The sequence below is a fragment of the Apis mellifera genome, linkage group LG11, assembly GCF_003254395.2.
Source record: "Apis mellifera strain DH4 linkage group LG11, Amel_HAv3.1, whole genome shotgun sequence".
Classification (NCBI taxonomy): Eukaryota; Metazoa; Arthropoda; class Insecta; order Hymenoptera; family Apidae; genus Apis; species Apis mellifera.
This window is the reverse complement of record NC_037648.1, coordinates 1,480,377-1,496,057: the sequence shown is the minus strand read 5'-3', so window position 1 is coordinate 1,496,057 and position 15,681 is coordinate 1,480,377. Positions and strand designations below refer to the sequence as shown.

The window sequence follows — 15,681 nt, the reverse complement described above, 5'->3', positions numbered from 1 at the left end:
AATTATAGAAGAAAATACGAGAGCATTTTTAAATTATAATTAAAAAAATTGTACTTATGAGCAAAATAAACTAAATCACAATACAGAGATGTATCTTAAGAAATACAATCGTGCAAGAGATTTATGCATTTCTAACTTAAAAAATTGCTACCTCCATATGAATTATAATCGTATAATTTCACGCATATTCGGCCAGTTATCACAATCCAATCGCGTAACGCATAATACAACTATTGTATCGCTTCTTACAAATACGTATAGGAAAGTTAATTGTCGGTAATTAATCGTCCTTGCGGTGAACTGTCTGATTCTCGTACCGCGTCGGTAAGGAAGGTACAATTTTGTACCTTTGTTGCTAGTCGCCTCGCCGTTCGGCGGTGGTGCATCGCCTCGCGCGTGTTGCTGCTGGCGGGCTTGCCGCACTTTCATTATTCGCATACGTAGGAACTCGATTTTAGCGCGAGAATCGTCGAGCATTTGTTGAGCCTCCTGCAGCAACTTTTTGTCCCTTCCGCTCGTCAAACTCTGGATCATGTTCTCCGCCCCCTGTTTCACCTGCAATTTCAACATGGAAGACGAATCACGTATGGAGTTAAAATATATTCACGCGATATTATTCTATATATAACGATTTATGATTTCTTAAATCGAGGAGAGTATAGTTGGATTGATAATATCTGATGAAATTTCTTTGTTGTTTACACTCTTTAAATTAAGAGGACAGTTGGAACGATTCACCTGTGTCACTAGAATTATATCACTAGAATTATATCACTATGAAGTTACTAAGAGAATATTTAATTCTAGTGACATTACAGTTTACTAGAAATATAGTATTTTTCCTCTAAACGGTTCACCTTTTTGAACGAAAATTTCGGCATTGTTGCTGCTGTCTTTTCACGCCAAGATCTGATAAACGACTACGCGTTTTCTAAACATTGTAAGTATTCCCCAGCTCGATAGTTAAACCTATTACATGAAACTGATCGCGCAATATGACGTAGGGATACGATTTCATATATATATATGTGTATATATATATATATATATATATATATATATATATACATATATATATATTGCATGGACACTGAAAATTCGTTGACATTCCAAAGCTTGGCTGAATGCCAAGAAACTGATGACGTATAATTTTTTCTATTGAAATTATCTAAAGTGTTTTCATCTTTCCTTCTTCTTCTTCTTCTTCTTCTTCTTCTAGCTTTCGATTTGGTATCGTGAGTCAACGCAATGAGGTCTTAGCACGAATGTTTATCGTTGACCAAAATACATTATCAAAAGTTTAAAGTATTAACAATTCGAAGAAATTCGAATATCAAAGGTTATTCTTAAACATTGAATATTTTTTTCAAACTAGCAAGAAATCTTCTCTTTCACTTTCAAAGTTTGATGAAAGTTTATTCTTACTTTTCCATAAACGAGATTCGAAAGATTTAAATAATACTACTAATCTTGACTCGAATCCGTTTACAATCAGATTGATGTTACAATATATATATATATATATATATATATATATATTGAGAGAGAGATAAAGAAATAAAATAAGTTCAAAGCTTGCTATTCCGATTAACGTATGACGAAACGAGAAGCTATCTTTAGTTTAGGAGAAAGAGAGAAAGAGAGAGAGAAATCCTGACGATTCATTCTGCTGATTCACGCAACGAGAACTGTTACTCTGGTGTCTCCCTGTAATCATTCGCGATAGGAAATATCCTCGGTTGTCATTATGCACGATATTAAGATATTCTTGCTCGGTTGGTAAGCCCTGCAATTTTAAAGTACGAGGTTATAATCGTGTCGATTATAAGCGATAATTATAATATTCTCTCCTCGAGTATTTTTCCTTTTTTTTTTTTTTTTTTTATTCCCATCAATACTGCTATTGACTGCTACTTAAAAATCTTATCTTGCGATTAATTTAAATCGATCTATAATTTTAAATTATTAATTTCCAACGAAGGGGAGAGGAAATGGTCGAATCGAATTTATTTTTATCAATCCATCCCTTTTGTTCTCGCTCCCCATTTTTTTTTTTTTTTTCGCTCGAAACGATGTCTACCTTGAGTTCGATATTGAGCTGCTTCTCCAAGGACAAAAGGCGAAGATCCGTGAATAGACCCTCCTGACTCGGCGACGACGGCCCCATTGGTGACAGAGGCGTGTCTGAAACGAAAATAGGCATTTGAAAATAAAAATCCCCTTCTCGATACGCTCTAAAAAATGTTTTTTTTTTTTTCTTTTCGATTGTATATATGGAAAAAAATAAACTTTCGTATCTATCAATTAAATCCTCCTTTTAATCTCAATTATTAAGCCGAGTTTTTAACTCGTTTCGAGAAAAAAATAATTCAATTATCCCCCCCCTCCTCGAATTCTTCTTTCTTTGTATTTTATTTCATCGTGTGACGATGATATTTACTTGCACTCCGAGAAAAACAAAAATTCTAAAAATCGAAAACAATTCTCTTTCACGGAAAATTATATAGTTATAAGTTAGAATGTAAATATTTAATGATAAAGCTTTCGAGAATTTTCTCATCAAAAACTTTCCAATACAATTTTCATATTCTCGAAATGTTTCAATATTAAGATATATCAACAATTATCAAATTTATTTCGAGAACAAATTAAGAATCAGGTTCAAGGACGTAGAAGCGTCTCGATTTAAGAAAAAAAAAAAAATCAAATACTTTCCAATACAATTTTTATAATATTTTCAAAATGTATATTAAGATATATCAATCGCAACAATTATCAAATTTATTTCGAAAATAAATTAAGAATCAACAGGTTCAAGGACGTAGAAGCGTTTCGATTTAAGAAAAAAAAAAAAAAAAAAATCAAATACAATTTTTATAATATTCTCAAAACATATATTAAAATATATCAATCGCAATAATTATCGAATTTATTTCGAGAACAAATTAAGAATCGACACGTTCAAGGACGTAGAAGCGTCTCGATTTAAGAAAAAAAAAAAAAAATCAAATACAATTTTTATAATATTCTCAAAACATATATTAAAATATATCAATCGCAATAATTATCGAATTTATTTCGAGAACAAATTAAGAATCGATTTAAGAAAAATAAATAAATAAATAAATGAAACAGATCGGAGCGAGAATAGATGGTTGAGCGAAGGATAGTCGGTTGAGGAGCGTGGGCGTGAATTCGCGCCAGTACATCTCGTTACATCTCGAGGCGAGCGCCTCGAGTGTCCAATAGTGAAATCGCAAGGTACTCGAATCCCACTTCCTGTAACCTACTAGAGATATCTCCGTGCCGCGGACTCCCACGTATTTAATGCACTCCCGAGCACAATGCGAGCGAGGAAAAAAAGCGCTACCCCTCTTTTTCTTTGTTTCGTTTTGGCGCGCACGAGACACTGTTTGCTCGCCAATTTCCCATCGCCGCCGGTTTTCACTCGCGGTGAATTACGGTTGACCGTAAAACTGAAGGAGATTTTTTTTTTTTTTTTTTTTTGAGAATTTTAAAGTTAAAAATTCTGATTTTATTTACTTTTCAATATTCGTGTTGAATATTTTGTATGAAATTAATTATTCTTCAAGTTCTGATAAGCGATAATAATTGGAAGTATGAAGAATCTACAGATACTCTTGATAAAATTTTATTTAAATATATATTATATATGGTATCGACTAGGAGATTTTTTTTTTTTTTTTGAGAATTTTAAAGTTAAAAATTCTGATTTTATTTACTTTTCAATATTCGTGTTGAATATTTTGTATGAAATTAATTATTCTTCAAGTTCTGATAAGCGATAATAATTGGAAGTATGAGGAATCTGTAGATACTCTTGATAAAATTTTATTTAAATATATATTATATATGGTATCGACTAGGAGATTTTTTTTTTTTTTTTTGAGAATTTTAAAGTTAAAAATTCTGATTTTATTTATTTTTCAATATTCGTGTTGAATATTTTGTATGAAATTAATTATTTTTCAAGTTCTGATAAGCGATAATAATTGGAAGTATGAAGAATCTACAGATACTCTTGATAAAATTTTATTTAAATATATATTATATATGGTATCGACTAGGAGATTTTTTTTTTTTTTTGAGAATTTTAAAGTTAAAAATTCTGATTTTATTTATTTTTCAATATTCGTGTTGAATATTTTGTATGAAATTAATTATTCTTCAAGTTCTGATAAGCGATAATAATTGGAAGTATGAAGAATCTACAGATACTCTTGATAAAATTTTATTTAAATATATAGTATATATGGTATCGACTATAATTACGTCAAATTGTAATACGAGTAACTTATAAATTAATTTTCAAAAATGCAATTAACAATAAAGTTGGTCAGCTTGGCTTGCAAGTAGCTCACTATCCAACGCGAAGTGACTAACGACGTGTAGATTAATTAACATCAATTCGAATCTATCGAATGAAAAAAAAAAAAAAAAAAAAAAAGAAACTCGAACAATAGTATCTCTACGATCTTCTATCGTTCTCCATCATTGCCTATCTAAAAAAACTCTGTACACGCGTTATTTTATCGAGATGGAAATATATGTAACTAGATATAGTTATTTATTTTCATTACACGTCACATTCATTACTAGTTCGTATATATATATTTAGACACGCATCAAAGGCAGTTCGCATTGGCATTAAGGTGGAACAAAGTTAACCGTCGATTTATCGTTGAAATAAATTTGCATCCATCTTTTATAGACGATTATTATATATACATTAATCGCAGTCTAAATAAACTTATACGACACGGTGTATTGCGCAATTGGCGATCGTAAAAGTAGATCGTGGAACGCTAGGTGGAAAACATTGAGAGGAATTGGGTGTCAGAATTGTAAGCGACGTTTCCGCGCGGATATCTTTGGACAATTACCGTAATCAATTCGACTTGCGTAAATTATATCGCGTTTCGAAATTACCACACACCGTAAAAGACTTTTTTCCATGCCGTAATTATATATTTTACAAAAAAAAAAAAAAAGTTTCGAAAGAATTAATAATAAAATTTTTTTATTCTTTTCTTTTCTTATTCTTAAAAGATTAACATATCGTTCCTCTCTCTTTCTTTCGATTTTTCGAAATTTCTCGAATCGACGCGAACGAAATATCGAGATATCGATAATAATCCATAACCCGGCTTTGATCGAGTAGCGAGAATAAATACGATATTCTCGCCCCGTTGTACGAGACGCGTGCAAGCGAATTATGCACGCGTGAAAAGACGCGATGAGTACACACCGGTTTCTCTCTCCTCTGAAAGGGGGTTTGTTGCTCGCGTGCATTGCACCCTGGAGCTCCTCGTTGAAAAAGATAGCAACATCTCTCCCCTCCCCTTTCGCTCTCCCGCTGCTCCCCCCTCCCTCCGTACCCATCGCAAGCGAACGAGGCAGAAAGAGGAAAAAGCTCGTTCTCGCGTGCATCTCTGCGTTTTTCGAAAGTTGCACGCGTCCAATAATTCCATTCATTGTTTTCTTCTACTGGAAAGGAGATGGAAAAAAGACGAGAGGTGGAGGGAGGGAGGGAGGGAGGGAGCGGCGGAAAGTTTTGCACTGTGGAAACAAGGAAAGCCTTTGTCGAGCGACCCTCGGTCGCCAGAGACCGGAGTATAATGGGGCACGTGTTCTGGTGCTGCGCTAATGACATGGTTTCGCGTACCTCCTCGATGCCTCCATTGTCCCGAACACCGACTCTTCCACCGTTTCACCTTCTATCAGACCGAGCATCCTTTTCCCTCGTGCCTAAAACTCGTACTTCGATTCGAAATAATTCGATTGAAATTTTAGAATGGAGATTAATAAACGATTGATAACGGGAATTGGGGAAAAGTTTATATACAGTTTCGACTCGAAGCTGTGATAAAAAATTTTGATTGAGACTCGATTCGAAAAACTCGAACGATTGGGAAAAATATTACCATCGTACTCGCATCGTCGCTTTCGTGCATCGTCGAGGCTACCGTTCGCGCATGCGTCCAAAGGATTACCACCACCACCGCCGCCTCGCTATCTCCTCCTCGTTCGAGGATTCGTTTCTCGAGGAGGGAAGCGGACCGTGAAGGGTTTTACCACCGATATTTAAGCGCTCGCTCGCGCGGACTCGGCCAGCCGCACGGAAAACAACGGTATAACGACGTAGCAGCAGAAACCTCGCCTCTCCTCCCTCTCCGCCGACAAAGAAGCAACGTAAAGAGGCGCGCGCACGACGCCTATGCACGAGGCGCACTTGTAACTCGTCGGTGCACGGGGTGGGGGAGGAGGTTAGCTTGACATGTCCGAATAAGGCGAGCCACGGAGCGGGACAGAGAGAAAGAGAGGAAAATAAGGAGGATATCGAGCATGGGAATGCATACGAGAGTAGGTACGCCGCTGAGAATCAGTTAGGCTCGACCGATTCCAACGTATCGAGCTCGTTCCACGCGAGGATGGCGGAAGGAAGAGGTTGTCGCAAAGGGCTCGCCTCGGTCGTTGGATGGGAATGGATACCGCAGACGCTAATAATAAGAGATGTCATTTTTTATTCCCAACGTGGAAACGGAACTATTGAAAGGAAAAACTCTTTACGATTTTATTCTCGAACGTATCTCCATATTTTTCTCAGTAAATAATGTAATTATTCACTGGCATTCTCAAAATCGTTTATTATGATTCGAAAGTTGTTCTCGTGAAAGTAATTTTCTAGGGAACCCTAGATTTTTCTAGTCGCAAATAATTTATTCGAAAGTATTATTCTGCCATTTTTCCTCCAAGACTATTTTCCAATTATAGAAATAAAATTTTCCATCAACTTTTTTATTTTTTTTTATTACACATATCAATTTCTCGAGAATGTATTTCCACTCTCGCATCGAAACAAGATTCATACCGAGCTCGTTCCAGCGATTAATAAAACAAATTCAATTGCACGTTTCTTTCTCTCTCGATCCAAAAAATTAACAAAACTGAGCGTACAACGTTTATTAATATTAGAGAGGAATAAGAATAAAATGAAACGCTCTGCTCGAAATAATTAAAAACCGTAATCGACGATACAACCGCAACGCAACCATTTCCTCTTCTGTAATGCTCGCTCGCTCGAGTGACTCTCTCCCGCTTGTCGCCCATTCATGATTTCTTTCCACGTATCCGGCCGATTCACACAGGCGCTTGTTGCTCATAAACCGTAAACCTGGGATGAAGGTATTTCCCATATTGCTTCCTACGGTGGCCTATTAATATAAGATCCTCCCCAAACATTCTCGTTACGAGATTAAAACACGATCAAGCGTGGCTCGAAGAAATTGAAGTTTTGGTTTATACGAGGATAAGACGAGTAGAGTCGACAATCACTTGGGAGAAGGGGAACTTGCGCGGTTTATTAATTGGCTCGAGCCAATATCTCAACCATTGTGGGAAAAATGATTTAAAGATAAAGGGAAGGGATAAATCAAGCATAAGGAATGTAAATCTTTTCCTTCGAAAATTCATAAACATTTCTATTCTTCTACTAGTTAAAAAAAACGAGAAACATTTTGCAATATTTTCACTTTGAGAAAGACACGATTTTTTCTCTCTCGATTAGATTGCGTTAATTCGAGAAAGAAAGGGAAAAAAGTCATTTATCGAGGATAATTGTTTAACTGTAGCGTGATATTCAAGTTATTAGCATAAGGAAGAGGGAGAGGGAGTTTGCTACTGTGGAACGAGAAAATTACTCGACCGGTTTGTTGTAAAACGTTTAAAAATCTCCTCCCTCCCTCCTCTCACAAATCCGCTAAAAATCTCCCACTAGCCGTCAATTAACCGATATAAATCGCAACGCGGTTATTTGCGGCCGCGAATGATTTTCTTGACGAGTTTACGATAGCGGGAAAGCCGGTAGTCGCAGCTTACAGTTGATCCCAAAAGTATCTTCCCCAATAATTCACATTTATCTTCCCTAAAAGCGATTAATAATACAATTATTCAAGAAGAAAAATTCTTCTTCAAGATTCACAGAAATAATGAATTTCAATTTCCTTCCACCTTTTATTAATTTTTATTAATTAATTTAAAAATAAATCAATCGGTATCCATATTATTCCACTTGCACTTTTAACTATTTTATTTTCAATTCCGTGTATATAATCAAAATGACGAACGTTGGTTATATTAATTTTTTTTTTAAAAATTTCTTTAGAAATTACTTTTGGATTCAACTGTACGCGCCAAAGCTCTTGTAAATTATTACACGCGCGAGTTCCCGTGGAAAGTGTCGTAAAACAGTTTCACCGAGGGCGCTTTTGATAAGGTTGATGGAGGAACAACAGGCTATATCAGTCAAATCTATGGGCCCGTTTTCTCTCATTCACCGTGCGTGCGTGGGCGTAGCCCGTGATCCCGGAGAAACGATTCATTCTTGCCAAGTGTTGCACGCTCGACGGCCGATAACCGAGCGTCGATACACGTTGACGTGTTACGAGACTTTTCGTGATTCGTGTGACTCATAAAATTTTTCTCCTTTTTCCTTTTTCTTTCTTTCTTTCTCGCGCAATGACGCGAAACACGGGCACGGGACGAATTTATTAAATCGCACGAGGGTAAGGTAATGGTCAAGTATTAGGTTGTTTCAGAGGTGTTTTATCAGAGACCACCGGGGAGAGGCTCGATAACTCGCTATTTTTAAACACGCGAATTGTTACGTCTCGAGAGTTATGTGTATATCGAGGTAGGTCACAAGGATTGACGATAATCTTTGAAATTTGTCTTTTCTCCGCGATTCATTTTTCGATATAAATTAAATTTGTTTAACAAGAAACGTTTAAATTGTATATTCAAAGAGAGAACAATTTGCATTTTTACAATAAAGTACCAAAAAGGTATTCGAATCGTATAATCTCAAGGACAAAATTGACGTACAATATTACTCAACCTATTTAATCACGTTAACTCGCTAAATCCCTACTTTTTTTTTTTATCGAAATCATTTTCACGCGCAAAAATCTAATAAAATCTCAACACAAGGTGGAAGAAATATATATCTTTGACGATTTCCTGATTTCGTAAAAAAAAAAAAAAAAAATTGCGTAATATCCGGTGTACAAGCAGAATTAAGATGCGGGACAAAAATAGGACACGCCGGGCGAACGCCAAACCTCGAGGCTCGGAACGTAAAACCGACTCTCCGCGTGCGATAAAGTTCGCGCTGGTCTCGGTTTATAAACCACCCGGTGAAAGGATAACAGGATTTTTCGCGAGCATCAACAGAATTCTCGAGAGAGAAAAATTTCTCGACAATCGATGAATCACACCGTTGAGATCCGCAAAACTTTCGATTAGAGTTGTGATTCTATCGATAGAATATCGTTGTAGAATTTTTATAATCCTTTCTCGTTCGAACTTATTATTAAGACGCGTAAAAAAGCTTTATACACATCTGTATATAATATTGGAAAATTATATATATATCGTAAATTTTATTTTCGATCATTTCTATCCTTAGCTTTATAATCGATATATTATAATATATATCGAAAGTAAAATGAAAAAAAAAAAATCTTCGTATCAAGATGTATCGTTAAGATAACGTATTGTAACTAAGTTTAAAAAAGGGAAAAAAAAAAAAAAATTGAAATTCCAATTATTTTTATCCATTATCGATATTTATCGATAACGATATCGATAGTCGCAACTCTCGATGCGTGCGCGGTGGCAACGTGATTCGCGTTACGGAACGCGAGAATTATGTAATGGCGTCCCGTTTATTTAGAAGCAGTCCGCGAACTCGAGCAAATGTCGCGCGAACGGAACGATAACGGAGTTGGCGAGAAAGAGGCGTAACAGTTTACGTGGATAAAACGACAATCTTTTACGCGTGGTTATTTTACAAACTGACGTATATCTCGGGCTAGATCGGAAACAATGACCCGACGAGTGAAATTTACAAACTCGACTCTCGAGAATCGTGCGCCAATTACTTCTCACGCTACAAATTGCGCTACGTGCGTTTATATCGCGTAAAACGTGCCTTTGCCGATTCGCTATTTCGTCCATACAACACCGATCTTCGTTTAAAAAACGTTTTTTTCTATTCTAATTAGTCTAATTAATCGATGAATCCGTATATAAACGATACATATACTAGTTTTGAGTATTCGTATATAACATTTATTGATCCAAAAAAAGTATTTGAAATTTGATACTTTTGGTGTATTTAAATTGGATTGGATCAAGCTAAGTTACAAGATATCATAGAAAAAACTGAAAGTTATCGGTTGGATAAGATTTGATAGAGCATTCGATAAATGAATCATAGATCAGATTTTTTTTAATAATATGATATTCGTTTTTATCTATCAAACAATATCGTTAAAAAAAACGAGAAAAAAAATTTTTAGATATCCCAAAACGAAATCCCAACCATCTCTGCCGAGTACGAGAAGGTAAGCCGTGCATGATGCAACGGACAGGAAGAAAGGAAACCGCGCTGAATTGACCGTCATTTCGATAAATACACGCTGAACAACGAAATGATCGTAATTTTCGAGACGAGCGAGGAGCGAAAGAGAATCGACGTAGCGCACTTACAATTCATTCGCTTCATACATATATATATATCTCCATTTATCCATTATCGAATTCATCGCAAAGTTTCTAACGCGAATTGTCGCGGGATTTCGCTTTTGACCGCTCCGTGGGTAAGCAGGTAGGTAGGTAGGTCTCCAAAGGGATAAAAGGGGGGCGGTGGAGAGAGAGGGCCTGAGGGCCTTCTCGATACGCGACAGCGTATGGAATGCGAAAGCGTGGGTTCGCCTCGGTTCGGCTGAAACGCGATCTCGATCCACATCGAGGCGCGCAAGGGCCGGAGGCTAAATACGCGTGCGCAACGGTACTCCGCTCTGATCGCCTCTCGAGAACGTAAAGCCGCGTTTGCATTAGGCGAGCTTTGATCGATCGGCCGAAAATAGACGAATAGGTTATACGTGCGAATGAAGGAAGGTTGGATTCGATTGTCTGTCGATATTGACGAGTACACGGAACCGTGCAAACTGATCGTTCGATCAAAAAGCTAGCCCCCCTCCCTATTCGTCTATTTTCGATTCATCTGATCCTTCGGTCGAAAGTTGCTCGATGTAAACGTGACTCGGTACGTTCCTTCCACGATGTGCGCATGCGTATGATACGTATATACGTATGTATCGTTTCGAAAGAATTTTCTCAGTCATTTACACTAATTTACGGGCAATCCATGCGCAGTGTTATTGAATCGTGCGAATTGATTTATCATATAGAATGAGATATATCGAAACGTTAAAAAGAAATATGAAAATTATGAACGGATATACGAAAATTGTTGATCGTAAGGTACGATTAAAAAATTTCAACGATAATCGAATTATCGAATCGAAACAAAGGGTAAGCAAGTTGTGTTTCGATTTCCATTTCTAATTTGATTAATTCTGTACACACGCGTATATGTATATATGGCGTCGCGTAATTTGATATAGGTTAACTTAACTTACGTTACGTAATAATCTTTTTTACTATCAAGATTTTTACAACTTGTGATGTCAGACCATAAATAATGCATATCCACTTTCTCTCTCCTAGGATACCACCATTAAAATACAGGCTAATAATGGGACTGTCTGAAGATTCATATTTTATCTTTCATAATCCGCGGATTGTCCGCAGGCGATTATGTCCGCCGGTGTAGAACAAACCTCAAACACGCACGCAGCGGCGAGAGCTCGAAAGAACTGGAAAGTGAACGAAAGATACGCTGTTTCCCTCGCGGCGTTCATTTGCCCGAGGAAAGGAGGGAGGGAATATGCAAGTACTTTCTCCTGAATCCGTCGGCGGCGTCTCATTCACACGATATCATCTTATTCTAAATTCGTATTCTCCCGTTGTTTATCGATAACGAATATAACAATGAAAAGATTATAACTTTTTTTTTAGAAACTGAACGAAACAAATGATAAATAGGAAAATATAAAAAATTTAAACGCTTTACGTTACAGTGAAAAGAATTAAAAGATCACGTTCAAAATTCCATTACATAACAAATATATATATATATATAATTTTGCTGATGAAAACCAATTGTTTCTAACGCGATATTCAAGAAGATGGCTGCATTTATGGAGCTATTTCGAATGGATCCCAACCCTTGGAAGAGGGAGTTGAATGAGATTGCCTCGCTAAAGTCCCCGCGCGGAATGCACGAATGACTGACTTAACTGGAGTGGATAGAGAGCGTCTGGCTCCATAAATAGACGTTACCACTTACCATCAATTCAAAGAGAGCACAAGATTCGCGGTGCCCCGAAGCGAAATAAGTGAACATACGTACGAAAGGCTCGGGCGCGTCACGAAGCGGCACCGATAACCAACTGCCACCCAGTGGCGTAACTAGTCTTTTCAAGGTCGAGCGCTACCAATTTCGTACACACGCCTCGTACCGTCCCGTGCCGTTCACTTTAACCCTTCGCACCCTTGGGGTGAAAACAGTAACGTAATTGAACGGGGTGCAAGCACGCATTTATCGATCGATCGAAATTGTAAAAATAATAAATATAATATAAAAAAATATTTTCGAATGTAAGAAAAATTAATATGTAAAGGTACGATAATTATATTTAAAAAAAATTAAAATAACAATATTTTTAAAGATATTCAATGACCAAAAGAATGTGTATCGTGAATCGTTCAATTTCTAAGAAATAAATTGACTCGCTAGATTGTAATAATAGATAGAGAGGACGGTGCATTGATCGCAATCGCTTGCAATTGCACGATAGAGTTGAAATTTGACGCTACGCCGGTGACTATTCAGAGTGCCACGACCCCTGATTACGAGGATCGCAGTTAATCGTTCCTAATTTATGTCCACCGAGTGCACAGCTAGCGCGTACGGAGAATATTCGAAGCGAGGGAAATGACCAGCCACGGTGGCTGGAAATGCCACTATTTCCGGTATAAAGTATCGTTGCGAACTCTGTATAATTTCTGAAAAATTTCCAGCCTTTAATAGACGTTTCAGAGATGACTCATCCAGCGTAAACAATTAATTCGCGCCTTTTTTTTTTTAAGCGAGTAAATTGAATTTTATACGAGATACCATTTCTCTATCTATAATATAATCATTCGTTCATAATATAATACCTCTTAGTACAATTTTTAAATTTTTCTTTAAATTTTATTACGAAAATAAATAAATAAATAACGCGTGCCTATTTCCCATCGAGTCATATTTCAACGAGCGTTTATCGGGCCATCGATCGCTGGATCCTCGATGAAACGATCGCTAAGCGAAACGGTTATGGCTCCAGATAGTTGGACATGCTCGATTTGCCAGGCCCGTAATAAAGCGGTAGCTCGTCGCATGCACGGTTGGGCTTTATAAAGCGAAGACGTCTCGACGACTCGTTAGCGGGTGGACTTATTAAGTGGCTGCTCGTTAACGACACAGAAAAAGAGATAAAGAGAGCGGTCGTTAGCGTACAGCGCAAGGGGGGTACTACATACCGGGTACAACACTCGCCATTAAAGCCCGATGCGTCGATAAGTTATTCGCGAAGTTAGGCAGAAATATTAATCGATATGTCGAAAAGAAGTCGAATCGAGAGGACGTAAAAATAAAAAAAATCTAAAACCGAATAATTACGATTCAGTTTGGGTAACGAGTATTAATTTCGAATGCTCGGTTAAATTAAAACGCTAACCGAATCCTTCTGATCCGACGGAAGGAAAAAAAATAAATATTAAAATTTTAAAACTTGCGATCGAAGTTAAATTTAATCGGGCGCTGCTATGCTTTTTACGATTCCTTCGTAAGTAATAATCTTGCCGATAACGCGCCGCGCCACGAAATCACGATTTCGCACGGCCTCCTCGGTTAAAAAAAAATCCTTGAACTCGTTTATAGTATCGATGGCTCGAGCGCGTATTCGCGCGCATTCGGACCGCCATTCGGCCCAGCCAGTAATTGATCGGCACGAAGTCTAACACGCGGCATTACATAAAACCCGTTTAGGCGGCGCATGAGTCTGCCTTATCCTCTCGGTCAATGCCATGCAGCGTTTAAGGCGAATACAAAGATGGTATATCTGCCGGCGCGACTTCTCTCTTTTCAAGCCTTACCTTGACCGTTCGAGTGATTTTGCTGGGGCGACTGCGGCTGGCCCTGCGTCAATATAATTTGACTCTCCAGTTGCTGAAGCTCGGCCTGCAGTTCGTTCAGCTTACTATTCGACTTTTTCACGATCGTCGCCACGTCGGAGAGCGCTTTACGATCGGTCGCCACTTCTCTCAGCTTCTCGGCGCCGGCCTTTATCTTCAGCTCCTGCAACCAAACAGCGACCGTATATATATATATATATATATATATATATATACACGCATATTTCTCGTCGTTTTATGGCGAGCCTTTTGTGTTGCGCGACGGCTGCGTCGAAGGAGTAAATATGTATTCCTGCCACATAGTTCGACGATACACCGCATAGATGGAACCACATAGAGGGGGCGGAATTTCGCTTCACAGAATTTCGTTCGCTCGCCTATTGTTGTTATCGATCCATCAATCGTTAGAGCGAGTCGATACCACTCCTCCTCCTCCTCGAGCCAAATGAGACGTAAAATTATATCGCGAGCCTATCCTTTCGTTCTATTATCTTCTATTATATATCCCTCTAACTTTTACTCGGCGAGCACACCTGACAGGAGCTATATCTTCTAATCACGACCGACCCGCGAATAATATTTGCGAGCGGCATGAAATGATTACTAGGTTACCTAGGTAGGAAAGCGAGATTGTTTTACGTGAAATGTTTTACTTATTTCGCCTAGTACGATTTATAACTGTTTGTGTATAAGATTTGAACACGGAGAAGATGTTACGTAAATAAAGATAATGCACGGCACTAACTTATGATTGCATTGATATGAATTGTACAAATATATATATATATATATATATTTTTTTTTATAGTAAAGTTCTGATTATTATGAAATCATTCCGATGAAATACGTTGGAATATATTCTTTTTTGCGAAAAAAGTTACATACTAGGGATATTTTAATAAATCTCTCGAATACGATTTCCAACTCTGTCGTATATCATCTTACTTCCAGTTATTAACATTCGTAATTATTTTTCGCCAACAGTTATTGCGTCGAGAGTAATAATTATTCACTCGCAACCTAGTGTCCCCTAACAAAAAATATTCCCTAGCGAGAGTAACTTTGAAGAATTTTATCTTCGAAATGAATTTCAAGCATAAATCAATTGGAGATTCTAAAAATGATACTAATCCATTTGAAAGTACGTATAATAAACTTTTCTCTCTCTCTCTCTCTCTCGAGTAGCGCTCGAAATTATTTTTCGCGCTAGGGGACACTGGATCGTGTTAGATGGTTAACCGATAACTAACTTTCACATTCAAACGCATTCAATCGTATAGCGAAAAATAATTTCTCGAGAGTAATTCTCCCAAATGTGTTCTCACTCGAAGAGACAGCGCCTCGAGTCACGTTAAAGTATTAAAACCGACTCGTTATTGATTTACGATCAACGAAAAGGTAACGGGGGCTCATAATTTCTTATCTCATTGCTCGCCCGCGAAAGAGATGAAGAAACCTCTCCTTTCCCTCTCTTTTTCTCTCTTCCTCCCCCCCCCCACCCCTCACCCGAGG

General features: G+C 37.5%; 1 protein-coding gene across 4 annotated transcripts in view; it reads right to left on the bottom strand.

Annotated features, from left to right (window-relative positions):
- The window catches only part of LOC725923 (serine/threonine-protein kinase N), a 32,409-nt gene that overhangs the window by 12,328 nt on the left and 4,400 nt on the right, over nt 1-15,681 (bottom strand). For all 4 annotated transcript variants that reach the window (XM_026444039.1, XM_026444037.1, XM_026444038.1 and 1 more), the window contains exons 3-5: nt 14,131-14,332; nt 2,081-2,184; nt 348-555 (exon numbers count right to left, since the gene is read on the bottom strand). In XM_026444039.1, the coding sequence (XP_026299824.1) occupies nt 348-555; nt 2,081-2,184; nt 14,131-14,332 (514 nt within the window). The remainder of the gene's footprint in view (nt 1-347; nt 556-2,080; nt 2,185-14,130; nt 14,333-15,681) is intronic.